Source organism: Ruditapes philippinarum, unplaced genomic scaffold (assembly GCF_026571515.1).
Source record: "Ruditapes philippinarum isolate M1 unplaced genomic scaffold, ASM2657151v2 ctg14816_1_1_1_1, whole genome shotgun sequence".
NCBI classification, from domain to species: Eukaryota; Metazoa; Mollusca; class Bivalvia; order Venerida; family Veneridae; genus Ruditapes; species Ruditapes philippinarum.
Genome location: NW_026852875.1, coordinates 1 through 22,016, shown reverse-complemented (window position 1 = coordinate 22,016; position 22,016 = coordinate 1). Strand labels below are relative to the sequence as shown.

Sequence of the window (22,016 nt, the reverse complement as noted above, 5' to 3'; positions counted from 1 at the left end):
AAATAACTGGCCGGGAAGAAAATGTGTTGAATGCTAAAGCAATATTGGAATCTAAAGATAAAGAAATATCGTGGTCCAAAGATGTAAAAAACTTAGAAATTTATGAAAATGGTAACTTAGTGATAAAGGTTTATGAGGCCGACATTTTAAAAGTGCCGACCGAAGGAATAGTAAATGCTGCTAATGAAGATCTTCGGCATATCGGAGGCATAGCGGGGGCTATTGCTAAGCACGCTGGGAAAAAACTCGAAGAGGAAAGCAGGAATATTGTGAAAGAGGAAGGTAAATTTTCCTTCTTTGCTGTAAAACTTTAATTTCTAGTTTCTTATTTAGAGCTATCTTTCAGTTTGTTTTGTCGTTTAGGAAATAAAAAAAACTTAAACTTTATCTTCATTCTTTTTTCATAGTGTAACACGGGAGTTATTTCAATAAGTTATTATACTGCGATAGCCTTTCTTCCAAATTAGGCAAACTCAAAGTGTCTTCGGTCGTGTGTACATCGGGTGGGAACCTTGACTTTACATATGTGCTGCATGCTGTTGGTCCTAGGTGGAGAGACTACCAACCATTTACGGAGGCAAACGTACAAAAATGTGCTGACGATTTAAAACTTACATATCTACAGTGCTTGCGGATGGCAGAAAGTAAACAAATAAAAACACTCGCTATACCAACTATAAGTTCAGGTAGGTTGTGAATATACGTAACAAAAATCTTAACACTGAATTAATTATGCAATTGATTTGATGCATTTGCAGGCTATTTGCAACCGCTCACAACGCGCTTTGTAACCTGTTAAAACATATTATTATTTGTAACATATATCGGTAATACGTGTGAAAATATTAAGCATATCTTTATATAGCATACCTTTTATATCAATTGTAATAGAGTTAAGGACGTTTTCGGGAGTTTTCATATAGACATATAGGCAAAATTAAAACTGATCAATAGAATTTCTTTAAACTTGGCATGTTGTTAGAATATGATAACAGAAACATTTTAAGCGAAAAAAAATTGGGGTCACCGTTCTCGTTTTTGAGTTATCTACCCCTGAATCAGACTTTTCTACTTATTTGAGGTCATTTCAAGGGCAGATAACTTATACATATTTAGATAAATATTTTTTTTTACTTCTGGATTATGTTCTTCTTTTTATTGTTGAGTACAATACATAATAAAATGCAATTCCTAACATCGTTTCTGTTAATTTTTTTCAATGAAAATAAAGGTATTTTAAATTCTTAAAATATAGGCCATTTTTTTAAGAAAAAACGCACAGGTTAAAAGAAGAAGTGGGAATAAAAACTACCCACTCTAATTTATTCTTGAAATTTTGCATATCAACTAAAACGAAGGTAAGCTACATGAAAATAAGAAAAAAATGTATTGTTTACCTGTTTTGTAAATTATCTGCCCTTGAATTTAACAAAAAAGTCCAATTCAAGGGCAGATAACTCAAAAACGAGAACGGTGACCCCAATATATTTTTCGCTTAAAATGTTTCTGTTTTCATGCAACATGCAAGTTTAAAGAAATTCTATTGAACAGTTTTAATTTTGCCTATATGTCTATATGAAACTCCCGAAAACGTCTTTAATGACGTAATCAAATTTTTGAAAAACAATGATAAGCAAGTCATCGTTTCTAATGTAATTCAACGTTAACTGTCAGTTTATCATAAGCGTTATTATCCTATGACAAAGGAATCTTGTATACACAGAAATGAAACGTTTTCCAGAAATCTTACATGAGCCCCCATTTGCTTTTTTTAAAGTTTATAGTCTGGTTGATATCAATCACTAAAATATTACAGCTCACTTGAGATATATGCGCCTTATTTAAGCGAATATTTTCTGTATAACAAAAAATACCTGATTTGTTGGCCGTGCACGTTGTCACAAATATATGAGTGTCCACCAATCTGTCACAGTTAAAATTCAGATTTCTAGACCAAAATTTCATATCATAAACGCAAATAAATTTCTCTCAATTTAGGTATATTTAAAGTTCCGAAGGATGTGTGTGCAGTGCAGTATGCAGAGGCAATTCTTGAATTTGGTGACAGAACCGACTCCTTGAAAGAACTACATGTAGTGGATAAAGATTCGGACATGATAGATATTGTTCAAAAAATATTCTATGCTATGTTAACTGAAAGAAAAGCTGCGCCGAATTGTTTAAGTAAGTTTGTTGACACACAAGTGGAACAAACAAAGATGGGGATACACGATAAAGAAACAAATGCAATGAAAAACATAAAGAACACTGGTAGGGACAAATCTAAGGTACATATCAACAACGAATCAGCTGTTGAACAGGTGTGTTATAATAATATATAGGAAGGCCGTTTGTTTAAAATTTATATTTAAATAAATAAGAGTCATTAAGACGTATATCATATATGAGCGTATATTCATGTACATACACATTTTATATATACTTAGAATAAATCATCAAGTAATATTTACATGCCACGTACTTAAGTAAATAATTTTTGTTACTAGCGAATTTAAGTCGCTTTCACCTCGCCGTTAGTTTGAGACTACAAAACGACTCATGATTGTTTTCTTTCATTTGAGGAAGCTATCCAAATGTCTTAGGTCCGTGAAAATTGATCCTAATGGTCATTAGCCTCTCACCGTTGCTTCATGAATTACAAAAATGTATGTGGTATTAATAGTCTGACACTTGCTGAGAAATTGATAATTGCTGATAAGTTATTAGGCGAAGTCGGTTAGGTTGATTAACGCCTAAGATGTGAATATGGAAAAGAAACTGAGTTAACATCGTCGTAAAAAAACAACAAACAAGCTCGCAAGTTCTACCCATGTGTTTTGTGCGTTAATTTGTGCAAGAAGAAGCGCCAAGTAAAGTGTTGCTGTGACTTGAAAGTCTTTAGATCTTTTAACCAAACAAATGAAGCATCTTACGCCACTAACACTAGTTGCTGTTATTGTTATAAATATTCAGTGTTTTTATGACGGCGTACTTTTTGACGAATTTATTTGTTTAGTAAAAAAACTAATTCTCAAAGTATTCTAGCTTTGACCTTTAAATTATTATGTGTTTACTAGAATTATTTATTATGCCTGATTTTATGATTATTTTTTTTTATTCAGACAACCGAGGATTGTGTCATTTGTATGGACAGTGTAACCGATGAGAAAAGATTAAACTGCGGGCATATATTTTGCTCTGAATGCATCGACGGATACTTTCGTGTTAGTAGTAATTTATTCACACAAATTATTTCAGTATGTAATAGGCATTTTATATTCATTTAGGTTATAACGCAAGTTAACTGAATTTGCTAACAATTATATATATTGAATACCATTCTTGGTTATTACAAAATCTGAACGGAGTAAATGAAAATGGGACGCGTATTATTTTAATTCGGCCTTAAAGAGTATCATATTCTTTCTTAGGTACACATGTATATAATAACTGGTTTAAACAATATCCGTTGCATGCATCTTTAATGAATAACAAAATGTTTGCTCATTTAGTCTTATAAGGTTACTGACACAAAGGTAGAACATTTAAAAAAAACAACTAATTACTACTTTATTGACATTGGAATGACTGTTACCTGATAAACACTGTTGACACAGAGATGGGAAACTGTGCATGATTTGAAGACATAAAATCATATTATTTCATTTCCATATGTTCTAAGGACCACTCTTTTCGAGATTTTACACTACGTCAAGTACCATGTGAAAGCTGTAAAAAGTTGCCCCTTACTATACTTAAGTGGTATTATATTTTTTTCTAGTCCTTCGGGATCATTAATTCCAATTCATTGAATACTGCAAAAGCCGGTGCTAGTGGGCGTGAAAGATTTTACACTTTTACTTTATCTGTCATTGACAGACTCAATCGAACTGAGTCAGCAATTTCGTAGTATATGGTTGTTTTAATTGCTTCTGAGGGATCACCCTTTTTTCATATTTTTAGAGTTTTCTGTATCGAAATTCACATGATATGGGTACACACATTGTATGTAAAGTATTCAATTAAAATCATATAATTATGATAAGTGTATGCATTGTACTTCTTTCTGTTCTACAGATATATTTTGGATTAAAGCAAGTAAATTTAAAGCTAAACCCAATTCATTGGTTAAGATTTGGTCTCTAAGCTCACATTTTTCTTCTTTTTTTTAAGTTGATTTATTTGACATGTTTAAGGAACGTAAAATATCCTCTATGTATTTTTTAGATAAAAATGGTTTGTCCAACATGTGGAAAGGTTTGCGGTAAAGTAACCGGTGACCAACCATCTGGTAAAATGAGAATCGAGAAAATCCACCGATATGTAACAGGGTTTGAAGGTTGCAAAAGCATTTCTATAATGTATCAGTTCGAAAATGGAAAACAAGGGGTATTTGATTTGAAATGTACTTCTTTGAGCTTTGGACATAGATAAAGTGACCATTTATCGTTCATTGAACGTCGCCATTTCTTGTTTATCTTTGTTTTTTACTAAAACCTACATAGAAACGTATGTATAATAAGGCTGTTTAAACTGGATTCGTCTAAAATTCTTAATTAACCATATTCTTTGCTTAATGTTGAGTTCTGTCATAGCCGTTGCTAGGGTGCGTAAAAAGTAGTTTGAATTAACCGTTGCCTCTATGAATAGGCTCAGAACCATTCTTTCTATTTTAAATGTTATAAGATAATGAATTACATTTTTTTAGAATATGGTTGCATACAGTTTGAATAGTTAGAATATTGTTGCATACAGAATAAAAAGGGTTAAGATGGAAATATTTGACACTGTTTGCATATTTTTAAGATTTGTTATTGTTTTGTTTTGTGTTGGTTATTTGAAAACATGTAGGTTCTCACTTAATTAAAAATGTGTTTTATCCTGCTACTCTCGATAAAATATTTATCAGCAGGATAAAAACTTATCTATCTCCAGTCATTACGTACGTCTCACGGTAAGCCCTTTGGTGACGTCACATGGCTAGAAGCAAAACAAAACTGCATATAGACGCTGTTTTAATGTGGGGTAAAATAAGAATGAAACCATTTAAATAGTAAAAAAACATGATTAAACTAGGCCATAGTCAAATGTTGTCGGGATAGGAGGTATATCTGGTTTGCTGTGAATATGAATCTTGGGTCACTAAAGCTCACCAAGATACACTTTTTCGTTCATCGGATAAACCTTCTCCATATACTCTAATCTCATTGTAACTTGTAAAATGGTAATAATTATTTCATACAAAGCTTGAACTCTGTTTCATATTTGCACTACTTACAAAAAGTAGATGAAAAATTAGGGGCTTAAATACTGCATATGCATGATAAAATATAAACCAAAAGTAATTATGTAATAATTCTGGGTGATCCTATTAATTTCTAAAACTTTTTTTATAGCCGGATCACCCTAGACCTGGTGACTTTTACAAAGGAATTTCTCGTACAGCATATTTACCTGACAACAAGGAGGGCAGGGAGATATGTGCAATGCTGAAGGTTGCTTTTGAGCGTCGTCTTGTTTTTACAATAGGAACGTCTAGAACAACGGGAAAAGAAGGTGTTATCACTTGGAATGACATCCATCATAAGACAGACCTTACACCTTTTACACAGTAAGATCTCTTATAAATAGTTACCTTTGAGTATATAATCAGTTAAAATAAAACGCTTTAAGATGAAAACAAAAATCAATATTAAGAAAAACATACAAGTTAGAAACGAGTTACAATAGATATTTCAGTTAATGTGCCACCTCTGATGGTTGGTGACAAATATGCACCGAGGTTATATTTTTTCTGGGTTGACTGATCAATTTACATTCTGTCTTAGTTTGTGACCAACACAAATACTGATCGTACATGAGATCAGAGTTTGAGCTTAGAAAAATCTTCAAAATATTGGACTCCGTCACAATAATTCCATCCCATTATGTACATCATAAGGTTCTTTTGATCATATTTTGATACAGAATAGGTAGAGCTTATTACGGAAACTGTGCAAGAGTCATGGGAAAATATGCCTATTAAAGCTATTATTACCGGAACTATTTCTCTTTATTCGTTAGGTTTGGATATCCTGACGCTACATATTTACAGAGGGTAAGAGAGGAGTTGACGGTAAAAGGTGTGACAATTGATGACGTGGATGACGATTTCATTGAGCAAATCAAAAACAATGATTTTACACAAACTATTCGTTTATAATTCATCAGCAGGACTGAGTATTTGCTGTAGCTAGAGTTCATTTTGTTTCATGTTTCTTACGTAGCATTTTGTTTTACATACCTGGAACACTAGTTTAACGTTTACCAGATCATGTTAATAATATATATTTATTTTAAAAATGTAATTTTCATATAAGTACACTCTGCATTTTCATAACGCATAAAATTTTCTCTAACATGCCCTGTATTATAAGATAATATTTCCTTTATAAGCTCCTAGTCATAGAAACTTAATAAGTTGGCAGTTTGTTTCCAATTTTGCTCTGCCATCCGGTCAAATTTTCGTCAAAAAAGGCAATTTAAATTTAAACATACTGAAAATATTGTTTTAAACATGCTCTTCTGGAAAGATATCATTTAGATTCCAATCACAAAGAACGCTGCTAGAATTTTCATTTATTTTAATACATGACATGCTCGAAATAATTTCTGTATTAAGAAATAAATAAATAAAACTCATACATAGGGGTTTAATAAAATAATCTGAATTTGCAAATACCATGTGAACGTTAATGAACGTACTTCTTTTAGTCAATGAAAAGGAATATATTTGACGTCATGGCCGAGTGGTATTAACTCATCCAACTAGTAATCTAAGGAAAACTGTCCACGTTTGTTTAAACCCCGTCAGATAGGGAAATCCGTTGTTTCCTTAAGCGAAAAACTTTACACTCATTGCATAGTACTTGTCGGTTCTAGGAACAGATTCGAGAGTGTTTTAATAAGCTTATAATATAGCTTTCAACACAATCGAGCTATGTACTTAACTTAAGAATATAAAGATTTATATACGCTTGTCTATGAGGTACCCAACGGGGAATGTAAATAAAACATTTTTTTAAATTCGTAAAGGGAACTAAGTTGCAAGTTTTGTTTTGATATATGAGATAATGTAATAAAGCTGTTTGATAATCACATAACATTCGGCTAATAAGAGGTAAAAAGACTGCATGTGCACACTTAATTAAAGCTGTAAAGCAAATAGATGTTTCATCATCATCATCATCATCGTCGTCATCTTGTTATTATTATTATTACTATTATTAAAAATAGGATATATATATACAGCTACATAATGGGGTTAATTATTATTATTTAATATATGATTTGCAATAAAAGTCAGCTTTTGTATTCCATGAATACAATGCTTTAGCTAATCTGAGCATCTCATTTAAGAGGATAGTGGCGAACGTGGCCGAGTGCTTAATTTCGTTGACTTCGATCCACTTGCCCCATACCGCTGTGTGTTCGAATCCCGGCAGGAAGTTTTGGTTTACTCATTGGTATATAATTCCTACTGAAATTATGCCTGTAAGACAATATACTGCCATTGCCCGGAAAACATAGTCACTGCAACTTAACTTTGGTTTGATATCCATGTCATCAAGCATATTCTTCACACAATTTCATTTGCTGAGACAACATTCATGTTTTCAAAACAGCGTTACGTTGCACTTAAATATTGATTTCAATATATTTTGCATAAAATACTTCCAACGTTTTATGGAATTAGGAATTATTAAATTCTTGCCCTGCTGAAACCAACCGAAGGTAATTAGTTTTTGTCATTAACGCAGATCTAGACCAGCCTGTACATCTATGCAGTCTGGTCAGGTTCTACACAGTAGCGACTGATATCATTGTCATATTGATATCACCAAAATTGATAATGGCAAATGCAAACAATAACACTGAGCTAAGAACCCCTAGATTAGTAAAGTGTTACCCCATGGCGTGTATTTGAAAACATTACATAAGGTGGATATGTAATTTAACGTATGTTCATTATGATATAATTATGTTTTATGATTTTTACAGTTATCTGTCAAGTGTAATTTTGTAATATTATGTAAATGGGTCGTCAGTTTATGGGTTCTTTTAGTAAAACATGTTAGTAGATGGTAAAGTTAGGTTTAATTTTTATATATCTGTAAATATATTGATAGCAATAGTAGCAAATGCATCTGGAATTGCCACCATAATAAATGCGATGATTTACCTAGACATACCTACTAAGAATATCTTGGTTATTATCATGGAATAGTAAAACCAATTAAAAAGTCAATGACAATAATGTTTACTTGTTTTATTTCGTGTCTTGCGCGTTTGATGCTTTGAATTCACATCTTACATATATACATGTTAGCATGTTATTTTCCTTTCTCATGTATTGTACCTGTTTTGTTTGATATTTGTTCTGCTAATATCACACCGTTTCAATAAATCTCAAATACTTTAGATATCGCCAGTTTTTCTTCTTCCCTTGAATAATGGTGTTACACATAATATAAATTGAAATCCAAAATAATAAAAGAAATATGTTGCATACTGTTTAAACATATTGCATATATACATGGAAGGCAAAGAAACATGAAAGAATAAAAACGTTGCTTTATTGACTGATGCAACCTTTCATTTGTTGTGAGCATTGAAAACATCTCAGCATTGATAAATATCTTACTTGAGGGAACAGACAAACAAGGACCAAACATTGGGTATAGCAGTTTCGTCATCAACACTAGATGTTCTGGTCAAAACTAATTATCAGATCAAAGTACTGTATAGTATTCCAACTTCAACACTTGGAATACTGGTATCATTGTTAATTAACAATAAGAAAATTAATAGCACTGAGATAATAAAGCTCTGTCTAAATATTTTTTCGAAAATCCATGTAAATGTAAGAATTTTAGCCACGTTCACCATGACCTTTAATGAATAAATACACATCTTACCCTTTTCTGTAAATATGAATGATAATTAAAACTCCACATGTCAAATGTAATATTATTCCAAGTGGTATACCAACTTTTATCCCTATATCTGAAATGCGTCATTGCGGAAAATAAATACACATGAATAATAGAATCGCAACATTCATATAATTATATTATGATTTTTAATCAAATGCTAGAATTCAATGAACAATGACTGGGAAAAAAACCTTTTGAAATCGTTTGTGGGTTTCCTGTTTTTCAGTGTTTGCTTTCATTTGTTCGAAAGATATTATAAAATTCATGTGCTGCTTATTTTTACCGTATGACATTAAAACTTAAGTTATCATTAAAACATGTGTTTCCCAAGAAAGTAATCTTACATCATTTATATGTTGTACAGTCCAGCAATCCAATAATTACTTATACATACCTTTCATTGGCATTTTAATGTTCTGCAGCATTTCTGATTTCAAGCTTTTTTTTACCAAATGATCTCTACCGAAAATACGTCTATGGAAAATATCACCATCTTAATGCCAAGAAATTATTCCAATGTCAAATTTTTATGTCTGAGATAAGATGCTGAAAGGTTTTGTCTGTTTGCGATGCATACAACATATACTTAGATATTTTACTTTGTGATTGATACTGGTGTCCATACATGCAAAATAATTAAGTTTAATAAAAAATAAATTAAAAGACCTTATAAATTAACTGAATGATAATTTCATCGAAAGTCATGCAAACGTATAAAATAGAAAAAATGAATCAAATTAAAGTACAACTTGAACTTTGCTCTTCCTCTTGTGGTTGAATGTTCTTATAATTTGATTTAGCTTTGCTTAAAGTTTGTACTCCCATTGGTTGTTTGGTTGATGTATGAGATGTATCCGCAACTGTTTCTTTGGAGCTTGTCATCGACATTGCCGTTGGTTCTGTGGCAGTTGTAGTGTGTTCTGTAACCGTGGCCGTATTCCCTTACAAATTGACTCAAAAATGTTAAATGCAACAAAGTTTAAGCAGATGTTGTATTTAGGTTTGAGTTTGTTCATTGCTGCATAATATTACACGTCTCGAGTAAAATAACCACAAAGGCTATAGGTCTTAATGTCGATATGTATAATATAATATCATGTGATAATACATCCGATATGGAAACTGTTTCTATGCTGATGTGCTCTTACAAAAAGAACTATTAAAAACCTTTGAGTACATTCAGCGTAGAAATATTTATCGTCTTTTGACTCTATTTTAGTTTGCCAAAATTGATGTCAATTGACGTGCCATTGTTTTTTCGTAACTTCTTGACTACTTTGTATATTTATGCACTCGAAATCTTTTTTAAATATGGATTTAGTGAAAACAAAGTACATTTTATAGAAATAGCAATTTGTGTAAATCATACACAAATGAAAAATTTTCAGACATGTGGGAGTAGAATTCCGTGATTATTTTAAAATGATTAGTCACGATTTTTTATTCAGAATGTTTTATGTATCATTCACCAAATAGAAAATACGGAAAAATAGTTTTGATTTTGCTTATTGCATTTTGTGACTTATACAATATACAGTTAATTTGTCATCCATACTTCTTTGCAACTATGATATTTAAAAAAAAATATAAATTGCTTATCTATTTTTATTTATATAAACATTTTATATTCATTTTAAATAGCTTTGAATTTAATTTGAAAAATTGCAAACATATAATGTTAGTTAACATTGCAAACAATGAATGTGATGTCAACAATTCTACGCGCAAGACATTGCGTGTTCCCAAATAGTGCATTGAGTGAGTTCTGATGACCTGTAATGGCATACGATGACGATTAAGATCTTTAGATTTAAAACTAAACTGAGACAAGATTTATTTTAGCAATAAGTTTTACACTAGCCATCATACAAAAGTTATTTATTGGCCCATTTCCATTGCTTGAACCTACGGATAACAACAAAGTAATTCACTTTGTCGTTCTTTTTTCATTATTATTTAAATTATAATTTTCAGTATGATAACACATTAAAGTTATTTTTTAGGAGAAAAAAACATCCAACTACAAACACAATTTCAAGTTTCAACTTAAAATTATAAAACTGTGTTGCTTCTAGTAACTTTTAACTCCCGACAACGTATGATACATAGTTTAATAAGATTAATAGCATTAATTTATTTTGTATATATTTGGAATCCTTATCATTAGTTAAAAACATGAATAACAAAAGATATGAAACCAAGTACAATAAAAAGGGCGGCATTCAATGAGCGTCACCCCCAAAGAATTGCAACACAGGACCACCGAAAAGAAGACAGCATGTTGTTTGCATTAGTATTGTAATTTCAGATAGACCTTAGAACACTGAGGTAATGTCAATGTATATTACTTGTCTGAGATTTTAATTTTTAAACCATTTACAAACCGTGTATGCAACGTACATAACGAAAAGCGTTTCTCCGTACAATTTACATAGTACATTCCAATTGAACTTTTATAGGCTCCACATAAAATACCTTGAACTGGAAAATTAACAAATCTGGATCATTTTACAAAAAAAAGTTTTATCGGATATATCATGAGTTAAGAGGACTTTTGGTTAAACCCTGAACGCAACGTAATTTGTTATTTAGTCTGAAATTATCGTTCTTTTTTAACAATACTTTGGTCGAATTCAGTAATCTAAATCATCAATTATTGGGAAAATGATTACTAATATGTTGTATTCAATGGAAGTTTGAGTTAATAAATCAACCTTTATAATATAAATCTCATTTTTATTTGATGATTTATTTGCACCCAAGGTATCATTATCAACAATTTAAATTGATACAGTGACTTTGTTACTACCTATTTCAGCTGCAATAGAACACACATGACTGCTTGATAAGTATTAAATAGGGCGAAACAAATAAATCACTATTGAAATATTGGTATGCTATCTATTTTTTCAATTAACTTTTATTATCTATAAATACCAATGCCACGCCTAGCCGCAATTGTGATGATGCCTTGCACTGGTCATATTAACGTAGACTACTTATGTGTTCTTATAATTTAACTTTCTCATATATTTTCATATGATTAATCATAGCCCCGTTTACTATTTAAATGCTAATTATTACAGTTATATAACCTAAAATTTTAGTAAAATGTTCGAACTTTCGGTTTGGCTTTTTTAGCTCACCTGAGCATATGATCAGGATGAGCTATTAGGACCTCTCTTCGTCCGTCGTCCGTCGTACGTCGTCCGTTGTCCGTTCACACTTTTCAAACGACATCTCCTCTGAAACCATAAGGCAGATCATAATGAAACTTCACAGGGATGTTCCTTGTGTGAAGCCTAAACAAATTTGTTCAAAGAATTCCATTCCATGCAGAACTCTGGTTGCCATGGCAACCAAAAGAAAAAACTTTAAACATCTTCTTCTAAAAAAACCCAAAGAGCTAGAGCTTAGATATTTGGCATAAAACATCTTCTAGTGAGTGTCTACCAAGATTGTTCAAATAAAAGCCCTGGGGTCAAAATTGGCCCGCCCCAGGGGGTCATTGATTTTCCCTATATGCATATAGTAAAAACTTAAAAAAATCTTCTTTTAAAGAACCAAAAGAGCTAGACCTAAGATATTAAGCATGAAACATCTTCTAATGAGTGTCTACCAAGATTGTTCAAATAAAAGCCCTGGGGTCAAAATTGGCCCCGCCCCAGGGGGTCATTGATTTTCCCTATATGCATATAGTAAAAACTTTAAAAAATTTTCTTCTAAAAATTCCAAAGAGCTAGAGCTTAGATATTTGGCATGAAACATGTTCTAATGGATGTCTACCAAGTTTGTTCAAATAAAAGCCCAAGGGGGTCATGGATTTTCCCTAAATGCATATAGTAAAAACTTAAAAAAAATTCTTTTAAAGAACCCAAAGAGCTAGAGCTAAGATATTTAGCATGAAACATCTTCTAATGAGTGTCTACCAAGTTTGTTCAAATAAAAGCCCTGGGGTCATTGATTTTCCCTATTAACATGTAGTAAAAACTTAAAAATCTTCTGTTAAAGAACCTAAAGAGCTAGAGCTCAGATATTTAGCATGACACATCTTCTAATGGGTGTCTACCAAATTTGTTCAAATAAAAGCCCTGGGGTCAAAATTGGCCCCGTACCAGGGGTCATTGATTTTCCCTATATATATAGAGTAAAAACTTAAAAATCTTCTATTAAAGAAACCAAAGAGCTAGAGCTAAGATATTTAGCATGAAACATGTTCTAATGGATGTTTACCAAGTTTGTTCAAATAAAAGCCCTTGGGTTAAAATTGGCCCCGCCCTAGGGGGTCATTGATTTTCCCTATATTGCATATAGTAATTAAAAACTTAAAAATCTTCTTTTAAAGAACCCAAAGAGCTAGAGCTAAGATATTTAGCATGAAATATGTTCTAATGGGTGTCTACCAAGTTTGTTCAAATAAAAGCCCTTGGGTTAAAATTGGCCCTGCCAGGAGGAGGGGGGATGGGGGAAAAGGTCATTGTTTTTCATTATTTGTGTATAGGAAAAACTTAACATCATGAAACATCTTTTAATGGGTGTCTTCCAAGTTTGTTCAAATAAAAGCCCTTTTATTTAAACTGGCCCCGCCCTGGGGCCCTATGTACAGGTGAGCGACCCCAGGGCCATCATGGCCCTCTTGTTTTTAGAAATTGATCAGCTTGATACAAATATTACCTGTCCCATACAATATCCCAGTATTCCAATAGTATCCTGGCTTAATTGTTGACTGCTTGCTTTGCAAGTCAGGGTATGAAATGTTATAGGAACACTTAATTTTTTCTCGACTATTGTTATACACAACTAAGTCCACTGTGTAGTCTATGCAAAGAAAAATAAAAATAAATCGAATAATTAACTAAGCTAATATATTCAATAGTATAAACGTTGGTTAAATTAACCCTGGGTTAAACGCTAACCCTGGGTTAAATTTAACCAACTTTGGTTAACTTACCAATCTAGTTAGTCACTTGTATTAATCGAGATAACCAAAAGGTTAACAAACCAAAATGGTAACAATTAACCGCTGGTTAAACTAACCAAATCTAATCCCGACATGCTATAAATTCTAGTTCCGGTTACGTTATTTTCGCGGAATATGTCAAATTTGACAGGCGACAGATGTCGACTACAGTTCGTTCAACAATGGAGGAACCAGTGTTGAAAGGTCAAAAAACTTCACGTTGTCTGAGGTTGAGGCACTGAAATCCTCAGTAATTGATCATTTCACTGTTATCAATGCAAAGCACTGCAATAGATCGTCGGGAGTGACGAAAAAAATGCAGGACAGTGTAAGTTCTAACGATTGTAGTTTGACATCGCCCGTCAAAAATTATCTTGATAATACTCTTCGACAAGTCTAGTATGTTGGACTAGATGTTTATACGCTATATATCTAAAAAATAAATAACATTTAATTAGATTTCCTACATAAACATCGAAAAGGTTGATCAATGCTTGATTGAATCGAGATTAGTCTTGCACAACTTAAATACTTTCACTGTATGTTCTTGATAGGCCTGGGAATCAGTCAGCAAGGCAGTTGTCAGTGTCGGTGTTGCCCCGAGAAATGTCGCAGAGGTCAGGGAGAAATGGGGAAACCTGACCAAAAAAGCAAAGACAGAGGTAACCCTGCAAAAGATCTCCGCAGGCAAAACGGGAGGTTGCCCCCTGCCCTCTCGCAGATCCAATTTTGGACGATATAGCTGGGCTTTTTCAGAAATCAGCTGCATTTCATGGAATACCAGGGGCAATTGATTCCGAGACATTTATCAACATAAGTGAGTATTATTGTTATGAACTATAAATAGATTATTTATACGAACCGTTATGAACTATAAATAGATTATTTATACGAACCATGGCATCTACCAATCAAATTTGATCTAACTGAGTTATCTTTCTTTGATTGTGAGGTTCTCTATGGGGGATTTTTATATATGCAATGATATAAAGTAGTAATAATATTTAGTTTTGATAATAGAAAGTAATGTTATTAATTGTCATTACTAAGTAAAATGCTTTTCATTGACTGTCTATCAAATATTTAACTAGATCTTGTTCCATTCCTGAAATGAATTTTGATACTTTAAGACATTTACAATATACTATATATATACACTGCAATAAAAAATGTTTATTCTGTATACATTATGATTTATCCAGTTAAAAATATGCAGTACCAGTATGCAAATAAATAAACAAATAAATGGATTAATGAATAAATAAATGCAAATAAATAAATAAATAAAGAAAGAAAATAGGAACATTCATTTACTTCATTAAAATCTTGTAAGGCAATATGTATTTAATCATACGGATCAGCTAGATTAGAGCTATTACTTATAATTAGTAATGAAATTAAATATTAATAAATCTAAAAAGCACAATTTGTAATTAATGTGTTTCAATTCAATTAAAATAATTATTTAAATAATGTTGAATTCAGCAACACCAGACATTGAAAGTGCAGCTGTATACATTACAGACCTTCCAGTACAGGTCACAGAGAATGGTATGACTGTTTAAAACATCTAAATTTATGTGACCGTGATAAAAAAGAAAACCAATTCATTTGAAAAAATGATAAGTCAGTTAAACATATGTAGATTGATCAGGGTAACTTTAAAGTTATTGATTTCAAATATACTGTTTGGATACATGTGGAATACTTCATACTGATGTTGTACAATAAACTTTAATCTTAATATAATAACTTGTTGTAACAATGATTCACTTTCCTGATTTCAGGATTCATTGTGTTTAAAGTTTCAGGATCAACAGATCAATATGACTCTTCACAGATTGGCAATGACACATTTTCACAAATTACAAATGATGATGAAGGTAATAACATATGCTAATTCCCTAGGGTTATTATAGAGTGTTGATTAATGGTATATTTATGTAGTTGTAATGATCTGAATGTGTGTATATATAAACTTAACACAATAAGTCAATAACATAACACATAACATATATTATGTTATCAACATGAACTATTTAACAGTTATATTTTAATGTATACTAAATACACACATTATAAGAACTGAAAATGTCATTTTAAAACCACCTTTAAAAAATTGTTTGTTTGTAGTTGAAGATCCAAAACAAGCAAGTATAAACAGCGTGAAGCAACCTTCAACTACAAAAAAGAGGTATTAACAATTTGTATTAATGTGATTTTAGCATATGTACATGGACAGCTGTCCTAATCACTTGATTAGTCCAGATTTCTGAAGAAATTATTTGTGCAGACAATTTAATTGTCTTGAGTAATTTACATATGTTATTAGAATCAATATTTCCAGAATTATCTTCCTAGTTGAACTTAAAAGTATTAAAGTTTACTTTACATCCATTACTTAGAGGCACATTGTGCCTCAGTAACACATTTTTACTTTTTTGTAAAGGATAAACATAAATTTTATCATATTTAAGTAATTTTGTAAGAGGATGTAAGATGCTTAATTGTTACCTGAGTAAATTTGCTATAAATATGAAATAATTTATCATTAAAATAACAAAATGCTAACAAAGAAGTATTTTGACTTCCATACAAACTATTACTTCAACTTTAACAGTTTTTATTGCTAAAAAGCAACAAAATTGCAAAACATGTGTCAGGTAATTGGCCAATGTGTAATCTTTTGGATACTATAAAAGTACAGCACGAAAATTTAAAAAAAGTTTTGAGTAACAAAACTAAAAGAATTTCTAAGGCATAATGGACCTTTTAGGGATTTTCTGTCGCATTTTAATGAACACGGTCTTGTTCACATCAAGTGCTGAGGAAAAGATGGACATTTGAGTGCTTTTTGGTAGTCATGCCTTGAATAATGAATGTTAATTTTCATCAACATAATTGTTATTATAATTGTAAAATTTCTTTTTATGTTTTATAATTATATATTTCAGCTCACAGAAAAGTCTTAAAGACTTACAAGCTGAATATTTCAAAATCAAAATTGAAAATGAAAAAAGAAATGCAGACTTTGGTTTTCCAGCAACTAAATGAGACATTACCTAAAGTTAATTCAGTATTAGATTCAATGGTAAAGAAACTTTTCTCTGAAGAAGAATAATGTTGTTTGAGGTTTAACTGTTGCTCGTTTTATATTTACCTTTTTGTGTATATTTTGGTTACATTTTTGTTTTTTTAAATGGTAGATTTTTATCAAATTCTTGCTGGAGTAAAATATTTTCTCAATATTTTTGGGACTAGCTTGCATACACAAATATTTAAATAACCTACATAATAATTAATTAATAGTATGTACCCATTTGAAACACATCAGAGAAACATTGCACATTTTCCTTAGATTTTTTGCTAATAAGGAGAAAATATAATAATTTGCATATTCATAATTTATTGAAAATATTCTTATACTTCTACATTTGTATTTGTTATTTGTTGACTATAGTTATGTTTTCATCTAAAATTGTTAGTCAACATGTTAATGAAGAGATTAAATATGAAATGAAATGTTTATAGTTAGTTATAATATAGTCCTGAATTTCAACCATTATTTTAACGGAAATATTGCATAATTAGTTTCCTGTATCAATATACATGTATAACGAACCTAAAAAAAGAGTCATGTTAAGCAACATTACAAAATCCATTTTTTTTCTATATAACTGGTGTGTACCTATTACACATTCAATTTTGAACTTTATATGAATTGGTCAGAAATATTATACAAACAAACTGCTTCTGATAATACAAAAATGGTCATCTCTAATAATTTTCTTTTTTAAATGATGCCCATGTTTTATATATTGACCTAATTGCCACAGTGAGTAAATTAAAATAATCTTGATAAAGGTCCACCAGAGAATGTTTCATGTCAAATATCTAAGTTCTAGCTTTCCCTTTTTCAAAAAACATTTGTTTTAGTTTCTGTTCTTATTATATGTACATAATGAAAATCAGTGACCCAAGGACGGGGCCACTTTTGATACCAGGTCAATCATTTAAGCAATCTTGGTAGAGGACTCTCTCTCTCCCCCCCCCCTTGGCGGGGGCTAATTTTGGCACTAGAAGCAAAATTTGAAAATCTTTGGTAGGGGACCTATAGATGATACAATAACACACAGGTGAATCGCTTTATGCCACAGCATCGCATGCTGTGGTGGCATAAAAAGGCATGAATATTGCTTGCAATTACTACAAACTGGGTGGTATATGTACAATGTACTCCTTTTATATTTTATATGTACTATGTTTGCAGTAAAAAATATACAACAAGTTTTTTCCAGTATATATTCAATTGTTAATCACACTGTAGTGGTGAAATCATTACAAATTATATTCAACAAGTCACATTACTGCATCAATTCACACAAATTCCATCACACTATTGTATATTTTTTTTGTCAAAAGAATTGCTGTGTGACATAGGCCCTGATATTCCTTTCATCCTAAATTGCCCTGGTATGAATCTACATTTGGCTGTTCCTCCTAATCAAGTTCTTCAGGCATGTCTGGCTCATCCCAAAGCACAGATAAATATAATTTCTTTATAGAATTGACCGTAGTCAAGTTATGTGTCAGTTCAGCTTTGGGTTACTGACCATTCTACACGTCGATTACTTTTGTATGATGGAAAATGACAATGCGTCAAACGATGGCATAAATGGTGGCTTGTCTTCACCGGGCGAAACTTCACGGGTTGAAAACCAGCTTCTACGTGTTCTTGGCGAATTACAAACTCAGCGGGAAGAAGTTCAATCATGGAAACAAGAACTTCAGGGCAACATCTTCAACATGGCTTCAGAAGTCAAGAAGTTGAGATCAGAACAAGAACTCGTCTGGAAATTTCAGGGTAACAAGATTCAATTTATTTTCAATTCAGAGCTCGAAGAATTAGCCAAACAGACTGCTTGGGCTATTGAACATTGTAAATTCGATTATTTGAAGGAGTTGTTATCAGAACTCACTGAGAAACTGAGAAAGTGCAACAAGTTGATTAGAATCGCCGACGGAAGTCCCGGGGACTGGGACACGGTCAGATAATACGAGGCAAATCCAATCGCAAGCGACTCAGAAGATAATGCCAATATCAACAAGGCAGAAAATCGTGCGCTTAAACGAAAAAGGTCTAGTTCCAGGGGCGACAAGTCTTAAGATAATCATCCTGTTATATCTGGCTACTATCACGGCAAACCATGGGGAGCACATGCACCTTCATTTCAATCAGGGTTGCAGCAACATACGTTTCCGAGAATGCAGTCCTTTCGTGGAGTCGCGGGGCTGGAAAAGGCGGCGTTTCAGGCGCGACCTACGGTACAGCATCAGGGCCATGCTACGCATGTGGAAACCTCGGCCACTTCCGGCGGGACTGTCTAAATACAGGCGGTAGAACTCAGTGGAAACAGCAAACGACAAGCAAATAAGCTAAAGAACATTGACTCTTTGAAAGATGAGTATAGTTTTTATTATCAAAGATTTACCGGTGACTATTTTGAGTATGAACAAGGCCAAAAGAATATAATTGTTAGGGGCCGTTTAATTCAGCATATTGATTTTTGGCGTTCAATTGGTACTAATCAGTATAATACTTGATGTGATAGAAAACGGTTATAAGATTCCTTTTTATTATTTGCCACCTGAGACATTTTTGAAAAAAAACCAGGTCTGCTGCAAACGAAATTCAGTTCGTTTCCGAGGCAATTCAAGATTTATTAGACCGTGCTCTTATAGAAAAATGTTCAGCTCCACCATTTATTGTCAACCTATTAACAGTGTCTGAAAATTCTAGTAAGAAACGATTGATTTAAGAGCAGTCAACAAGCATATTTTGAAACAGTCGGTCAAATTTGAGGATTTAAGAATAGCATTATCTTTTTTAAAGAGAGATTGTCACATGATAAAATTCGAAATCACTAGTGTGTACCATTTCATTGAGATATATCCGCCACATACCGAATTTTTGGGATTTTCATGGGTTGATAAAGATAAAAAGATTTCTTATTACAAGTTTCTTGTACTCCCATTTGGTTTGAGCGGCGCTTGATATATTTTTACTAAGGTTGCTAGTCTCCTAGTCAAAAAATGGAGAGGAGAAGGAAAATCATTATTGATGTTTCTTGATGATGGTTTTGGGTGTGGCCAAGATTTCAGTAAAACTGAGCAATTAGGTGTTCAAATAAAAGGTGAATTACTTTTTTCTGGGTTCATTCAAAACGTGGACAAATCTGTCTGGGTTCCAGTTCAGATCATACAATTTTTAGGTGTTCTGTTAAATTCCACAGAAGGCGTTCTGTTTATTCCTGAACAGAAAATACAAAAGGCGTTTTTCACAATACACTGAATTCTGAAAAGTGGCAAGTTTGATAGGGCAGCTAATTTTCATGTCTATCGTCATAGGTCAAATAGGTCAAATCATGACCCGTTCGCTTAGCATAGATATCTTGAATGCTAGGTCATGGGATTGTTTTATCCATCTTTCAGACGACAGCTTAGATCAGTTACATTTCTGGAAAGAAAATATAGAACATTAAAATCGCAAGCATTTATTTGATACTGTCAGATGCTCAAAAGTTATTTACTTAGATGCAAGTAATTCTGGGTTTGCAGGTTACGAGGTTAGTACGGTTAACGGAGTTGCCCAATTGATGAGAGTAGCAAATCCTCCACGTGGAAAAAACTGACCGCGGTTTATAGGGTTATTTGTTCATTAACTCATATTATTTCTAATCAAGGCATCAAGTGGTTCAGTGAAAATCAAGGGATTACATCAATAGTCAAGAAAGGGTCCATGAATAAGGAGTTACAAAGCATATCAATACAAATTTTCAAGATTTGTATGTCAAAGTCCATACAATTATTCATGGAATGGATTCCCAGATCGTTTAATGAAGCCGATTATTTATCAAAAGTTGTCGACTACGACGACTGGGGTATTTCAAATGAACTTCTTTCTATGATTGAAAAACGTTTTGGCCATTTGTCAGAAGACTGGTTTGCCTCATAACACAAATTGGTCAGGTTCTTTTCAAGGTTTTGGAGTCCTTCATCCTCGTGGGGCGTAGATGCTTTTACCGAAAACTGGGGAATTGAATTTGGATTGTTTGTACCCCCGATCTCGCTTATAAGAAAAGTTATTAGAAAAATGAGCGCTGATCAAGCAGTAGGTGTACTTGTAGTTCCATGTTGGCCATCGGCGATTTTCTGGCCCGATTTGTGTCCAAATGGAAATTTTATTTCAAATGTATCAGACTGGTTTGATTTGGCAACTAATTTACAGATAAATTATGTACATTGCTTGGTACCTTTGAATAATAATAATATATATTTCTTTCAGTTTACATGAAATTCTAGAGTATTACAAAAAGTTGGAACACAATCATTAATCCTTCATAAGTACATGTATATATAATTGTTAAACATTGATTCTGGTGTTCCATAAAGCACTGTTCAAACTACTCACAGGCAACTGAACAATAAGTAGGCCTTTTACAACAAAATTCTAATCTATTTAATTATTAAAGTTTTGACTAAAACTTCCTTATATGAAATATTTGCATGGGTTTATGATTTAGTTTAAAAGTTACCTCTGAATGTAAGACATAAAACTTCCTCTTCCATACACCAAACAATCTTTCATTTGCATGTCTTGTGCCTCTATGAGATCTGTTATATCTAAAATAAAATGTATGTATGTAACCTACTTTATTTTAAATGATAATTTTCATTTTATAATGTTATTCTATGAGACATTGAAAAATATCACTGAGGTCTTTTATAAGTCATAAAATTATAACTGTGTTAAATTGAGTAAGACATAGAATATTGGTTTATGTTTTTGGAATTATCATATCAATAAAAAAAACATCACAAGCACAACTTTCATAATGATGTATATAAATTTCACTGTAAAAAATTAAGAATGTCCTCTAATTGATTATTCAATGTGTTGATATTTATATCTATAAAAACATTTAATTACATTTTGTATATTAAGATTACTTTCTTTTGTTTATGTTATAAAAGATTGTGACATACTGCAATAATTATGTTTATCACAAAAATCTAAATTA

General features: G+C 32.1%; 1 protein-coding gene and 1 long non-coding RNA gene across 2 annotated transcripts; both read left to right on the top strand.

The window, feature by feature from the left end:
* Positions 1-5: 5 nt before the first annotated feature.
* On the top strand, positions 6-6,681 carry LOC132727206 (uncharacterized; the record flags this gene model as incomplete). The annotated part of the gene is made up of 7 exons (XM_060712631.1): positions 6-282; positions 468-686; positions 1,999-2,321; positions 3,123-3,224; positions 4,228-4,389; positions 5,397-5,611; positions 6,064-6,681. Coding segments are annotated over 7 exons (1,437 nt in total), but the record flags the coding sequence as incomplete, so codon positions are not given.
* An 8,992-nt stretch (positions 6,682-15,673) lies between these two features.
* LOC132727198 (uncharacterized) lies at positions 15,674-17,256 on the top strand. The gene is made up of 3 exons (XR_009625312.1): positions 15,674-15,818; positions 16,069-16,129; positions 16,890-17,256. It is a non-coding gene; the product is annotated as an uncharacterized LOC132727198 (long non-coding RNA).
* The last annotated feature ends 4,760 nt before the right edge of the window (positions 17,257-22,016 follow it).